Source organism: Leptinotarsa decemlineata, unplaced genomic scaffold (assembly GCF_025532065.1).
Source record: "Leptinotarsa decemlineata unplaced genomic scaffold, Ldec_3_MD MMD2_tig00005453_RagTag_RagTag, whole genome shotgun sequence".
NCBI lineage: Eukaryota > Metazoa > Arthropoda > Insecta > Coleoptera > Chrysomelidae > Leptinotarsa > Leptinotarsa decemlineata.
The window spans coordinates 275425-288706 of NW_027412624.1; the positions used below are offsets into that span (position 1 = coordinate 275425).

The window sequence follows — 13282 nt, forward strand, 5'->3', positions numbered from 1 at the left end:
GGAGATCAATTTTATTTATCTACGAAAAAGAAATGAATATTTTGAGATTTTATATGTATATATGTTTAAAATATGTTTTGCCGTTAACCAGCTGACACATCCATACGAACGACAATCCTCAGGAGTCGAAACTTGTGCAAGTTAGGGACTAACGAGGTCTTACCTTTTAACGAGTGATTCCTAACACGGGTTGGACGGTAGCAAATGAAAATCGATCCTCAGCCTGCGGCTTGAACCACCGACTCACACATCGGTCGATTGAGAGAGTCAACAAAGCACCCACGTTGAACCGCCTGGTTACCGACCTACCTATTTTCATTTCCATATATTGCTTTTTTTAAATATATGTATCTCTTCTCGACACAGTCTTGAGATTTATTTTGATTTCCGTTACAGTATTGGGGCTTTGTTCACGAGACGGAGCTGTTATTAGTCAACAATGTTTAGACGAATGTTTCATATAGTTGAGCCGCGTTGAAGTCAGTCAAGCCCCAGGCACACTGCTGCTTGGATCGGATTTTTCCTGCACTGATGAGAGGTAGTACCTCGAAATCGGTCTCTAGGTGATCTAACTGATTGATTTCAGCGTGGTCCTGGTGCTGGATGAACAAGAAGCATCTGCGAGAATATCTTCAGTAAGATATCTTGCATAAATATATGTAGGATATAATTTAATATCCAGCGTGGTATTAGCTAGGAAAGTAGTTGCTGTCCAGTAGACATTCAAAAACCTACTGTGTTGGTACGATGGGAGAGATGAATGTTTCAAGATTGAATTTTGAAATATTTTTTTTTAACATATGTGTCTCTCCTTGATGTCTTCAGACTTATTTCCAGAACTAGTTAAATTTTTCACAAATCCGATAGGACTGGACATTTAAATGAATTTAAGAAAAATATATTTTGAAAGTACTTCCAACATTTGAAAATTTGTAACAGAACAGTTATATTTATTTTCATGAATTCCATAAAGAGGAATGAAATATTTTGTGTCAAGGCTATGTTTCGGATCTGTTGGCTGTAGTCTGCAAGTTTTTATGCCCGACGTTTTGTCTACTATTGCAAGACGATGAGATAATAGGATTGCTGGAATCGTCTTTACAGCAGATACTCCATTGAATGTTTGAGTCTTCGGTTTTGTCCCATTGGCGGTGGCCATGTTAGTTTAGTGTAGGTAGTGTATTGTATTGTGTTGTGGTGTGTAGTGTATTGATGTTCGATCTTCTTTTCGATTTGACTCGATTTTGTGTTTCTAATTTCTATCGTCTCCCTAGGTTGTCTTGGGTAGTAGCTCTGAGTTCTAACAGCTGCTTCGATTTCTTCAAACGTGATAATGTAGGTATCTTCTCTGAGTGAATGTTCTGCTTCCATTGATTTGTTGGTATGCTCTAGATGACCAAGAAAGAAATTGTCGCTTAGGGCATAAAGACAAATCAGTAGTAAAACATTTACTCAAAGAAGGAAGCCGATTTATCACATTTGAAAAGATCCAAGTGCTTGCAAAGAAATTGTCGCTTAGAGCATAAAGACAAATCAGTAGTAGAACATTTACTCAAAGAAAGAAGCCGATTTAACGCATTTGAAAAGATTCAAGTGCTTGCTAGAACTCATTTACTACATAAGACTATATATGGAGGAGATGAAAATACAAAAACAATGCTAATTGAAAAGAAAATGAGACTAACATCAGTATACACTCGTAAAGTTGTGTCATTTAATGCTACCAATAGAATTGAAACCACACATACCCCAATGAAACAAAACTGAAGATTCAAACGTCGAATGTAGTATATGCTGCGAGGACAACCTCAGCACTTCGTTTGTTGCCTCATCGCTTATTATAATGTTTATCACAGTTGTAGATGAAACGTCAGGCATAAAACCTGCAGACCATGACTAACAGAAAATAGCTTTGAAACAGTTACATCCGGTTATGAGAGTTGTAATAGTTCAGAAAAAATAATGAGAAATAAAGTTGTACAAAAAAAAATCAATGTGTTTTTATATTTAATATTTATAGTTTTATATTTATAGTAATATTAAAAAGAGACATGAATTAGAAAACAGACTTGAATGTTATTGTCGATGGGATAATGTCCAGAATGTACAAATTGAAAGAATAATGAAAATAAACTATTTAAAAATATTTTGAATCGAATCATTCACTATCTGTATCTGTAGAGTAGGGGGGGTGAGTGTAAGCCCACAGTTCTTAGGCCACATGTGACCCATTGTACATCCTCCCGAGGAGTTGTCCTCCTAGGTCATCGTCCATCCTGTCTTTCCAGGAAGGTGAACAGGTCACTGGGAGACATCTCCTTTATATTGGCAGGTGTAGGCCAAGACTCGCCCAACACACACTTTCTTATTGGCGATAACTCCGGGCACTCGCACAGGACATGCCTGACAGTCTCATCTTCCTGTTCACACATCCTGCATAGAGGTGTGTCCACCAGCCCCATATTATGGAGGTGTTTCCTTAGTTGATAGTGACCAGTCAGAAATCCTACTGTCAGGCGTAGATTTTTTCTGGTCGTTGCCAAATATTTCTTCGGCGCCAGCTTTCCAGGGTTACCCAAGGTGATCCCGGCAAGATTACATCCTTGGGTTTCGTCCCATCTCTTTAAGGATTGAGCATGGGTGTGACACTTGACTAGTTCCGCAATTGCCGAGGTCATCAGGCTGGGTACTAAAATTCTTAGTCCACCTGCTTCCTTGGCTAAAGAGTTGGCAATGCGATTAACTTTACTCCTGCTGTGCCCTTTAACCCACCTCAGGATAATGTTATTATCTACCGAGGCTTTGGCTAAATCTTGGTGACATTCTAGTACTAGCCCTGAGGTTATACTTTGTCTGTTCAAGGCTGATAGGGCTTGTCTGCTGTCAGTGCAGAAATTCCTTTCTTGGTTAATTATTTTGTGGCGATTGAGATACCAGCCAGTTCTGTGATCTGGAGTACACTCCACACCCTGAGCCTTTGAATCATGGAATCATTCACTAGGTAGCATTTTCTAACATTCAGTACAATAAATATTAGAGAGATGACATTTCAAGTAATAGCTTTACATTGAAATTTAACTTAATTTAATTATTTAAAATGTTCTAAGTGAAATAGGTGAATGTGTGTAATAAAATTGAAAAAAAGGTTTTTTTTTCAGATGGTTGTATTTAAATATATAGAAGACAAAGATGTTTTTCAAAAATTCTATAGCAAAATGTTGGCCAAACGACTGGTTCAACACATGTCAGCTAGTGATGATGCAGAAGCCTCTATGATCTCAAAGCTTAAACAGGCTTGCGGATTTGAGTATACATCAAAGCTGCAAAGGATGTTTCAGGTAATTTCAATTTTCTAATTTAATTTATTCATATTACTTTATGGAAGAAATGAAACTGCCGCTATCATTAGTTTCGCATTCAAAAGTTGAAACCTCATTTTTTTTTAGGATATTGGAGTCTCAAAAGATTTGAATGAACAATTTAGGAATCATTTAGTTAGAATCAACGAATCATTAGGTATAGATTTCAGTATTCAAGTATTATCTTCAGGTTCTTGGCCTTTTCAACAGTCTTTCACGTTTGGTTTGCCTTCCGAGGTAAGTTTTTGAAGATATTTTATCTTTTTTTGTGGACAACTAGTAATGTACACTACTAGTTCTAAACATCTTGCCATGAAATCTATTATAGGGTTATCATATTTGTATCCTGCTCTGAGTTGAATACATGTTCAGCAATATTGCCAAAAGGACAATTTTTATGAATCATGAATCATAAAAATGAAATCACAATTTTTGTTTCTTACAAAAAAAGGTCACAGAAGTCCATATAAATGTATAAAAGACACCTATTAGACTAGCCATAACATTACCTATAAGCTACAGCAATACAGATAAAATAAGTATGTATTAAAATAACTACCATCTGTTTATTAATATAAGGAAACAATTTAACATTCAAATTACATAATGAACATGCATTTTCATAAAAAATTCATCTAGAGAATAAAATATGTTTTCTTCCAAGTATTTATGAAGAGCATTCCTGAAGCAATTTAGATTTGACAATTTGCAATTTTTCAAAAATAATTGAAATAATAATGAAAAAAAGATTGACCAAATACTTTGAGGACAATAAGTACATTAATGAATCACAATTTGGCTTTCGCTTAAATCGCTCAACCACTAGTGCAGCTACAAGGGTTGTTGAGAGGCTGATTGAGGGTCTTGAACAAGGTCACCATATGGGTATTACTCTCTGCCTTTGATTGCGTTTCCCATGATATACTTGTAGAAAAATTAAATGATTATGGAATTAGAGGGGTAGCTCTCTCTCTCTTCTTGAGTCATATTTATCTAATCGATCTCAAGCAGTATTTTATAACAACAGTTTGTCCAGTTTTAGGGATGTGAAATTTTGTGATCCACAGGGTTCCGTTTTGGGCCCACTGTTGTTCCTCATATATATATATATATATATATATATATATATATATATATATATATATATATATATATATATATATATATATATATATATATATAATTGACCTGAGTCCATTCTTATCTCCATATGCAACTTACATGCAACTTACAAACAACATTACCTGCAAAAATTGTTATGAAATGAATAATGTATTTGCTGGCGCAGGAAAAATTAGGAATTCTTTAAGTGAACCTAAAATATGAACATCTTTAATTACACAAATTATTGCGGTGACCTCCCAGTTCCATGTTGATTAGTAAACAGAATAGAGATATAAAATACTGCAACCTTCTTTTACTCTCCAGAAATACACTTGATTAGATTTATTATTAAAGAATTGAAGGGGTTATATTTTTAGGAATGACATTCGTTGTGGAATGTTTGAAATACAAACTGAGTAGAGAAAAGTATCTTCTGTATAATTCAGTGTTCATATAGAAGTATTTGTTTCGAAAGATTTTTTTTTCTTTCATGTAATTCAATGTTTATATGAAAGTAGCCGTTTCAGGAGGACATTCTTTCAGTTTGTGTCTGAAAGTTACTTCTTTGCATGATCTACACATCCATGTATAGAGTAACTCATTTTCAAATTGATTACTTCCTTCCTTTCTTTGGAAGATTCCATCATCCCCTTTTTTGTATCAAGATGGAGTAGTAGAAAGCCAAAAACTTTCTTTCCCAAATTATTTTTAAAGGTTATGTTGAAATTCCATGCCAAACTTCAGTTGAACTATCCAAACTGTTCCAATCAGAAATTTCAAATTAATCAGAAACCAATATTTACCAGACATGCGCGTTGACAACGATTTACAAACAGTTGGAAATCTGTTTGTGGCTCAAGGTTGGAACGAACCTATAGACTTACCAAATCGGCAAATAATTCTTTAAATTTTAGCTTATATAATATCCTTCCAGATGATCTAAAAAACGCCAACATGTTCTGTTTCAAAAAAATTATCAAACTTTTCTTAATTGAAAATTTCTTTTATACACTAGACGAATGTGAAGAAAAGGTGAAACAAGGTGGAATAATTTGATTTATGCTCACTGAGACATGATCTTTAAATTATTTATTCTTATATGTATATTCTGTTTATATTCTATTGTTATATATGTCCAGTTTTATATCCACTTAAAGTTTTTATCCAATGAACAAACTTTTGTGACTTGCTACAAATATGCAACTGTATATAAAGTGGTTAAATAAAGTACTTACTTCTATAATGTTAGCGAATCCATTTTTCTGAATTCGATTATTTTCGAAAGTATTTTATTTATATATACTGACTTTCATTATGGCAGCCCATTTGAAGAAGAAAAGGGGAATGATTAAGTTGCAGTTGACTCGATTTGAAACATATCTTAATAAAATATGGGATGAGCAAAGCTCTGATACAGTTCGATAAGAGCAAAGGCTCAACAAAGCAGACTCTTCATTAGACGAATTTAATACTATTCAGAATGAGTTAGAATTTTCATTATTAGATGATGATCAAGAGGGTTTGAATGCGGTTCAACAATAATCATTATTGTTTGAAGATATGTATTATAAAATTACAAGTGATGCTCGAAAGTATATTATCTTAAAGGCACAAATTGACATGACCTCATCCAGGTCAGTGACATCTCAACTAAACGTCCCAGATGTGTATGTTTAATTACCTGTAGTGAACTTACCGACCTGTAACGGCTCTTACAATGATTGGCTCTTTTTTGAAGATACGTTCAAGTCGGTTATTCACGAAAATACGTCTATTTCGAAAGTTCAGAAATTTCACTATTTAATACTTCATTGAAAGGGGATGCTGTAGATATTAAATCTCTTGAAATATCCGATACTAGTTATGATACTGCATAGATTTGTTTCATCAAAAAATATAAAAATAAATCATTATTGGTCTCAAATTACATTAAAGCTCATTTCATTCTACCATCAGTGCAAAAAGAAACTAGTACCATTTTACGTCAATTGTTAGATGAAATGTTGCATTTGCGCGCTGAATTGGTTACAGATCTATCAACAAATATTTTTTTATGCGCGCTTCTTCGCTTTATTGCTAGATGTGGTCGTTGTTCACAAATAGTATCTGACAATGGAACAAATTTTGTCGGCGCTAATAAATATTTTTCGACTATTACGAAGGGGGCTTTCGCTGAAGAAAAATTAAAATTTACTTTTCATCCACCTTATGGTTCACATTTTGCCGGTCTAGCCGAAGCAGGCATAAAATCAATTAAATCCCATTTGGCTCGCGTCATTGGTAGATTAGATTTAGTTTAGATTAATATGGGGCTTCTGTGCTGAACAGCCACTACACTGCGACCTTTGCAGGTCTATTGTGTGTGCCCTCATGTATGCTAGAGTTCCTTGTCTATGCCCGTTCTTGTAACTAGACTCCATAGGCCAGACCTCAAATTCCCCATATATTGAGAGGGTTGTGGTTTTTCCTCTCCTAATGTTGCAAACCTTATCCTTGACAGACCAGCGCAATAGCATAGTATGTGTACGGAGGTTTCCTCATCCTCTTGGCAAAGCCTGCATAGGGCTGTGTCTGCCAGTCCGATGTTGTTCATATGTTTGTTGAGTCTACAGTGTCCCGTCAATAGCCCGACCAGAACTCTAGTTGATCGCCTATTCAGACTTAGTAGGTACTCCGTGAATTTTGGCGATGGCTCTTTAATGAACTCTCTGGCCTGTCTCATACCCGGCGCCTTATTCCACCATTTTTGATATTGTTTTTCCTTCCAGTTGCTGTTACAAGTTTTTTGCAGCGCTTTTGCTGTACCACACAAGGGTTCTGGGCCAATTGGGGAGCATCGTGCTCCTTCTCGTGCTAGGGAATCAGCCTCTTCGTTGCCTTTGTATCCTGTGTGGCCTGGAACCCAGGCTAATGACAGTCTGTTTTGACTACCTAGTTCTTGTAGCTTTTCTAAGCAGTTCCAGACCAGTTTGGAATTGATCTGCATGGAGCTAATTGCTTTTATAGCTGCTTGGCTATCAGAGTATATTGCAATAGTCTTTCCCTTAAACTCTTGCCTTAGTAACTCTTTTGCGCTGCCGTTTCTGCCTGGAATATCGTCACTTTTTTACCTAAGCTTAGTGAGACTTTTGTCTTTGGTTTAGTTATATAGATTCCTGCTCCTACACCTTTTTCACTTTTTGAGCCGTCTGTGTAACAGACAACCTCTGCATTTATTGGAGGTCTTCCCTTCCATGGCTCTCTGCCTGTTATAATTGTTTTGAAGTTTTTTCCGAAGCTATACTGGGGAAGCATCTCATCCGATGGCATTCCCATTATGGAGTCGTTTTCCAACTCTTTGTTTAGCTCGTTGTACCTCTTACTGTGCAGCATGCTTATAGGCATTTGCCTTCTGGTCAGTCTACTGATGACTGACTTGGCTTTCCCTTGAATATATAGATGCAGTGGCGTTAGGTTCAGCAATACTTCCAATGCGGCTGATGGAGTGGTTCTCATAGCGCCCGTGCCAGCCAGGCAAGATTGCCTTTGAATGCCACTTAGCCTTCGAATCGCCCCAGCCTGCTGAGTCTTTGGTTACCATACCACCGAGCCATATGCTATCATAGGTAAGATAACCCTGGTATAGCCATATGGTCATTTTTGGTTGTAAACCCCAATTTTTTCCGCATATCCTTCTACACAAGTTGAAGGCTATCGTGCTTTTTTGGATAATTTTTTGTAGGTGTTGATTCCATGTCAACTTGTGGTCAAAAATGACTCCCAAGTATTTTGCCTCTTGTGCAATTGGAATTTCTACCCCGTGTAGTATTGGTGGCTTTAGCCCTCTAAGTACTTTCTTTTTTGTATAAATTACTAGTGTAGTTTTGGGAGGGTTTACTGATAGTTCCTCCTCCTGGCACCAATTATTTATTATGTTTAGAGCCGTTTGTATGTGCTCCGAGACAGTTCTTGTGAATTTGCCTCTTGCGATAATCGCGAGGTCATCGGCATATCCTAAACAATGCATGCCTTTGGATTTTAGCCTCATTAGTAGTTCGTCCACTAGGATACCCCACAGTAAGGGCGATAACACCCCTCCTTGTGGACACCCCTTGCTAGCTCAAGCTGTGACTGTGGTTTCGCCTATTGATGATATGATTACCCTTGTTTCCAGACTGGCATTATCCACTTACACAGGAGGGTTGGAACCCCTTTTCTATCTATAGCTTTGGTGGTGGACTCTGTAGATGCGTTATTAAAAGCACCCTCGATGTCGATTAATGTTGCCATGGCTATCTTCTTATCCTCTAAGGAGGATAAGATCATCTAATGCCAGATCTGTTGACTTACCTGACTGGTACGCATTTTGGCGTTCGTTGAGAGGGTTTATTGAAAATACCTCATCTCTTATGTATCTATCTACCAGTCTTTCCAGTGTTTTGAGCAGGAAAGACACTAGACTAATTGGTCGGTATGACTTGGGCGTCATATCGTTTACCTTCCCTATCTTGGGTATGTAGATGACTCTGCATTTTGCCACTCATTCGGTATGCAAGTATGGAATAAGTGATTCCTACCCCTTTTGAAGTAGGATGGGATATATTCCGTCCTCTCCTGGAGATTTATATGGCTGGAATTTACTTATAGCACACCTAATTCTATTTGGCCTTGTTATCTCAGTAGCTAGTCTCCAGTCCGAGGCATTCGGCCTATTCGGCTTGCTTTGCGGCGGTGCACTGCCACTGGGCCTTTTAGAATTGTTGCGGCCGGAAACTGTGCCTTGATGAGCATTTCTATGCTTTCCCCAAATGTTGTTGTGTAGGTGTCATCCTCCTTTTTTCGAAACCCTACCTGGTTTATAGTACCCTCCTTAGCTAGCACTTTGTGGGTTCTCGAACAAGGGGGGTATCCATTACACCTCTTCACAAAATTTCCTCCACGATTGCCTCTTAGCCTTTCTAATTTCTTTATTATACTGTGTGAGTGTAGCCTTGTATTCCGCCCAGTCTTGCTTGATTTTAACTTTGTTAAATAGCCTCTACACTTCCGTTCTGAGGAACGGACTGTTTTGTTAAATTGTTGCCTTGTTTTCTCTGGACAGTTCGCCTCGTAAGCTGCAAATTTTTGCCTTGCTTACTTTTTTCACTGCCCTTTCAAGGCTTTTATCGTTCTCTATTTCAATCACCTCCCCTTCGAGAGCCTCGTTGAGTGACAATAAGTATCCTCTCCAGTTTGTCTCTCTAGGGTTTCGATAAGTGATTGATGTTCGAGGGGGAGTGACTAGGTCAAATCTAATCTGTCTGTGGTCGGAACATGAAGGCTCCTCTAACACATGCCAATTGTCTATATTGCAATATAATGCTATATGCTTTTTCCGAAGAAAGTGTGATATCTAGTACCTCTTTCCTCGCTGCGGTGACAAATGTTGATTTGTTACCTACGTTGGCTATTCATATCCTTTTTGTTAGTATGAAATCTAGTAATGATTCACCTCTTGTGTTGTCTGTGCTTCCCCATAATATATGGTGTGCATTTGCATCGCATCCTATGATGAGTTGGAGGTTTTCCCTGGCCGCGTATGCGATTACTTCGCCTAATTGCGGTGGTGGACAGATCTACTCGCCTGGAAGATATGCTGAACTTACTAATCAGCTTCTAGTGCCTTCCTCTTTTGGCGTGGTCAGGATAGCTGTAACAATATCAGCGGTGCAGAGCACCGGGATTAGTGTGCAGTTTACCCTATTACTATATACGATACAAGCGCGAGGTTTTTTTTTGCACCTTCTTTGTATAGTACCTTGTTGTAGTTGGGTTTTAAGCCTGAAACCCTGCCTCCATGTACCCAGGATTCTTCAGGAGAGCCACGTCCAGTCCGTCCTTGTCGAATCTCCTACAAACAACAGCGCTTGCCGCTTTGGCGTGGTGGAAGTTCACCTGCAGAACCCTGACCCTGGTTGTGCTCAGTTCTGTGAACTGAGCACAACCAGCACAACATATATATATATATATATATATATATATATATATATATATATATATATATATATATATATATATATATATATATATAAAATAAATAAATAAATAAATGAATAAATAAATAATATATCTGTCGGTCGGTAGCCAAGCGGTTCGGTGTGGGTGCTTTGTTCACTCGAATTGACTGTCGTGTTAGTCGGTGGTTCAAGCCCTAGTCTGAACGATCGATCTTCACTTGCTACCGTCCAACCCGTGTTAGAAATCACACGTTAAAAGGTAAGACCTCGTTAATCCTTAGCTCGCACTAGTTTCAACTTCTGAGGGTTGTCGTTCGTAGGGGTGCGACAGGGTTAACGAAAAAAACGATTTTAAACAGACAGATCTGTATCTAATTTTCTGGATCTCATGATGATAGCTGTAATGACTATTAGATCACCGTTATTACTCCTCATTATTCGTTCACTATGTTCATTTCAAACGCAACTAGAAAATTACTACAGTTGACTCGCGATAGTCTGACACTTTACGGTCTGACACGCTCTGTAGTCCGATGTTGCGCCATATGAGTCATCGGTCTAGTCTAGTCGGTCTTACCTGTGAAACCGATTCATGTTGTATTATGATTTTAATATTAAATAAATTTCTCTTCCTTTGTAAAAACTAAAGCTTGATTTCATTACATATTATGAAAAGTCAAATATTACATAAAAATTCATCGTTAACTAGATTTCTAAACTTATACAATGCAAATTCAATTTGCATTGTATAAGTGTCGGGGGTGTCGGTAATCCGACACCCTCGCGGTCTCGTAGTGTCGGACTATCTCGAGTCAACTGTATTTGAATAACCATCACCAATAACAATGTCAAAATGAACTATTGAAACAGAGACAACCAACGAGACGAGTAACTTAATGATAAAATTTTGATCGGTGAAAACTGCACTGGCGAACTGTAAAGAAAGCCATTTGTAGAGGGCGTGCAGTATAGAACTAACAACCCCAGACTTTAGTTCTATGACACGCAGTCAAGTTGCATAGCTTCGGCATTATTCGTGTCCTCTTCGGAAAGTTGAAAGTGTGGCGGGAAAATTCAAATATTATGCCAGGTATTCTAGACCCCCGTTTAAACTTCAGTTAGTTGTTACTTGTTAGCAAAACTCAACAATTCCACAATTAACAGGAATTGAGTGAGAACTCAGTTCTAGTATCAATAATAGAATAACATTGATTGGATATAAGTATTTTAACTTATATCCATGCGATGTTATTCTATTTGCAATATTAGAATAGAGTCCCAACTCAATTTCAGATAATTGAGATTTGTTGTGTTTCGCAGACAAGCTACTGATTTATGTTTCCCATTATAATGAAATATCTTTAGTTATGTGTAGAATTATATCCGTTACTAAGAAATTGAGTATAAATGTAAATATATAAATTTGATACATTTATCTTGATTTTTACGACTATAATTAATGTTTATTATTTGAATAAAACATACTTTTTTGGTTAAACATAATAAATAATATATAAAAAAGACAACAAATTAGAAGACAACAAAATATTTTATTTACAAAAAATTAATTCATGTTAATATAATAATGTAAATACATGTTCTTTCATTTTATTGTTTTACGAGTGCTTGACATTTTGTTCTTCTCCCATAAATTTAATTGGAAGAGCATTGGATTTTAACTTCCATGACTTCTCTATATAGTCAGCTTTGTTGAAATGAGTGCTACAGATTCTCAAATGTCTCATATTTCCTGGATACTGAATTCCCAGACTATCCTGCCATAACTTACACCTAAAAAATTTGAACTATAGTTACAAACAGAAGAAGTAAAGGCAACTTTTTCAATATCCCACCCTCATGTACTACAGTTTAGGCATATGAGTTATCAGAACACAATTTAATCTTTTAAATAAGCATTAAACGATTACAAGAACTCCAATTGTTGAGATGGAGTCAAACCAATATTTTCATTATCTTTGAGCTATATACCTTGCAAAAGTGTTAGATTACATCAGATTTTACACTGATATGGCTTATGACAGTTTGCTTTTGATTGGAGTTTTTCTATGTTATCTACTATAATATATCTGCTATAAAACGTATCAGGCAGTGTTGTATGACAAAACAAGATACAATAATGCGAAAATACATTTCGTCAACTAGTTTTTTTTGCAATGCTCTGGACATGTAGTATATTTCATAACAGACACAAACATATGAAACACATTTTATGTACTTACTTCTCAGCATTCCTTGGAAAGCAATGCATCTTGAGCACCTCATTTTCATCACAACCACACACTAAACAATACATTGTTTTTAAATATCTCTACTCACACCAGATTGAAAAGACAACAACAATATCACAGCAAATGTAATAAACCACAGCAAACAGGGTCGTTTCGTTTTTGATCTATAGGTTAGGTCAGGTTAGGTAGGTAAATAAAATCACGAACATACACTGTTGCCGTCTTTCATATCGAATTTTATGGAGGTGTTCACAATAATAATTTCCTATTTTCATTTCCTTTATTTTCAAAATTTTTATATATCGTATAATTCAAAGCGCTATACTTCAACTATGTTTACGAGTTGAGTTTTTACTTTCTACGCAATAACTATAAATATTTATTTTTTTACACAGTTGAATGATGGCATTGGCATTTGTAGAGATAAATAGTGAACTTCGTCAACGTTGCTACACTCCATGTAGCGATAGTAGCGCCATCACCCTGTGGCTTTTAATTATTGAAGGGAAATAGTTTAATTACAAATCTAATGAACAAGAGAAAGAAGAAATATATATTTAAAGAGAGCTACTCTCCTTAAGGGTCTTCATCCCTG

The 13282-nt window shown here is 36.5% G+C and overlaps 1 protein-coding gene and 1 long non-coding RNA gene across 5 annotated transcripts in view; one reads left to right on the forward strand and one right to left on the reverse strand.

The window, feature by feature from the left end:
• The window catches only part of Cul1 (Cullin 1), a 93414-nt gene that overhangs the window by 39189 nt on the left and 40943 nt on the right, over window positions 1-13282 (forward strand). For all 3 annotated transcript variants that reach the window (XM_023170896.2, XM_023170895.2, XM_023170897.2), the window contains exons 8-9: window positions 3159-3338; window positions 3447-3596. In XM_023170896.2, the coding sequence (XP_023026664.2) occupies window positions 3159-3338; window positions 3447-3596 (330 nt within the window). The remainder of the gene's footprint in view (window positions 1-3158; window positions 3339-3446; window positions 3597-13282) is intronic.
• LOC141484274 (uncharacterized) lies at window positions 11969-13017 on the reverse strand. Of its 2 annotated transcripts, none has more exons than XR_012466555.1 (2): window positions 12679-13017; window positions 11969-12229 (listed from the first exon to the last, which is right to left on the reverse strand). It is a non-coding gene; the product is annotated as an uncharacterized lncRNA (long non-coding RNA). The 2 variants fall into 2 exon arrangements; XR_012466556.1 differs by lacking the exon at window positions 12679-13017 and adding an exon at window positions 12292-12672.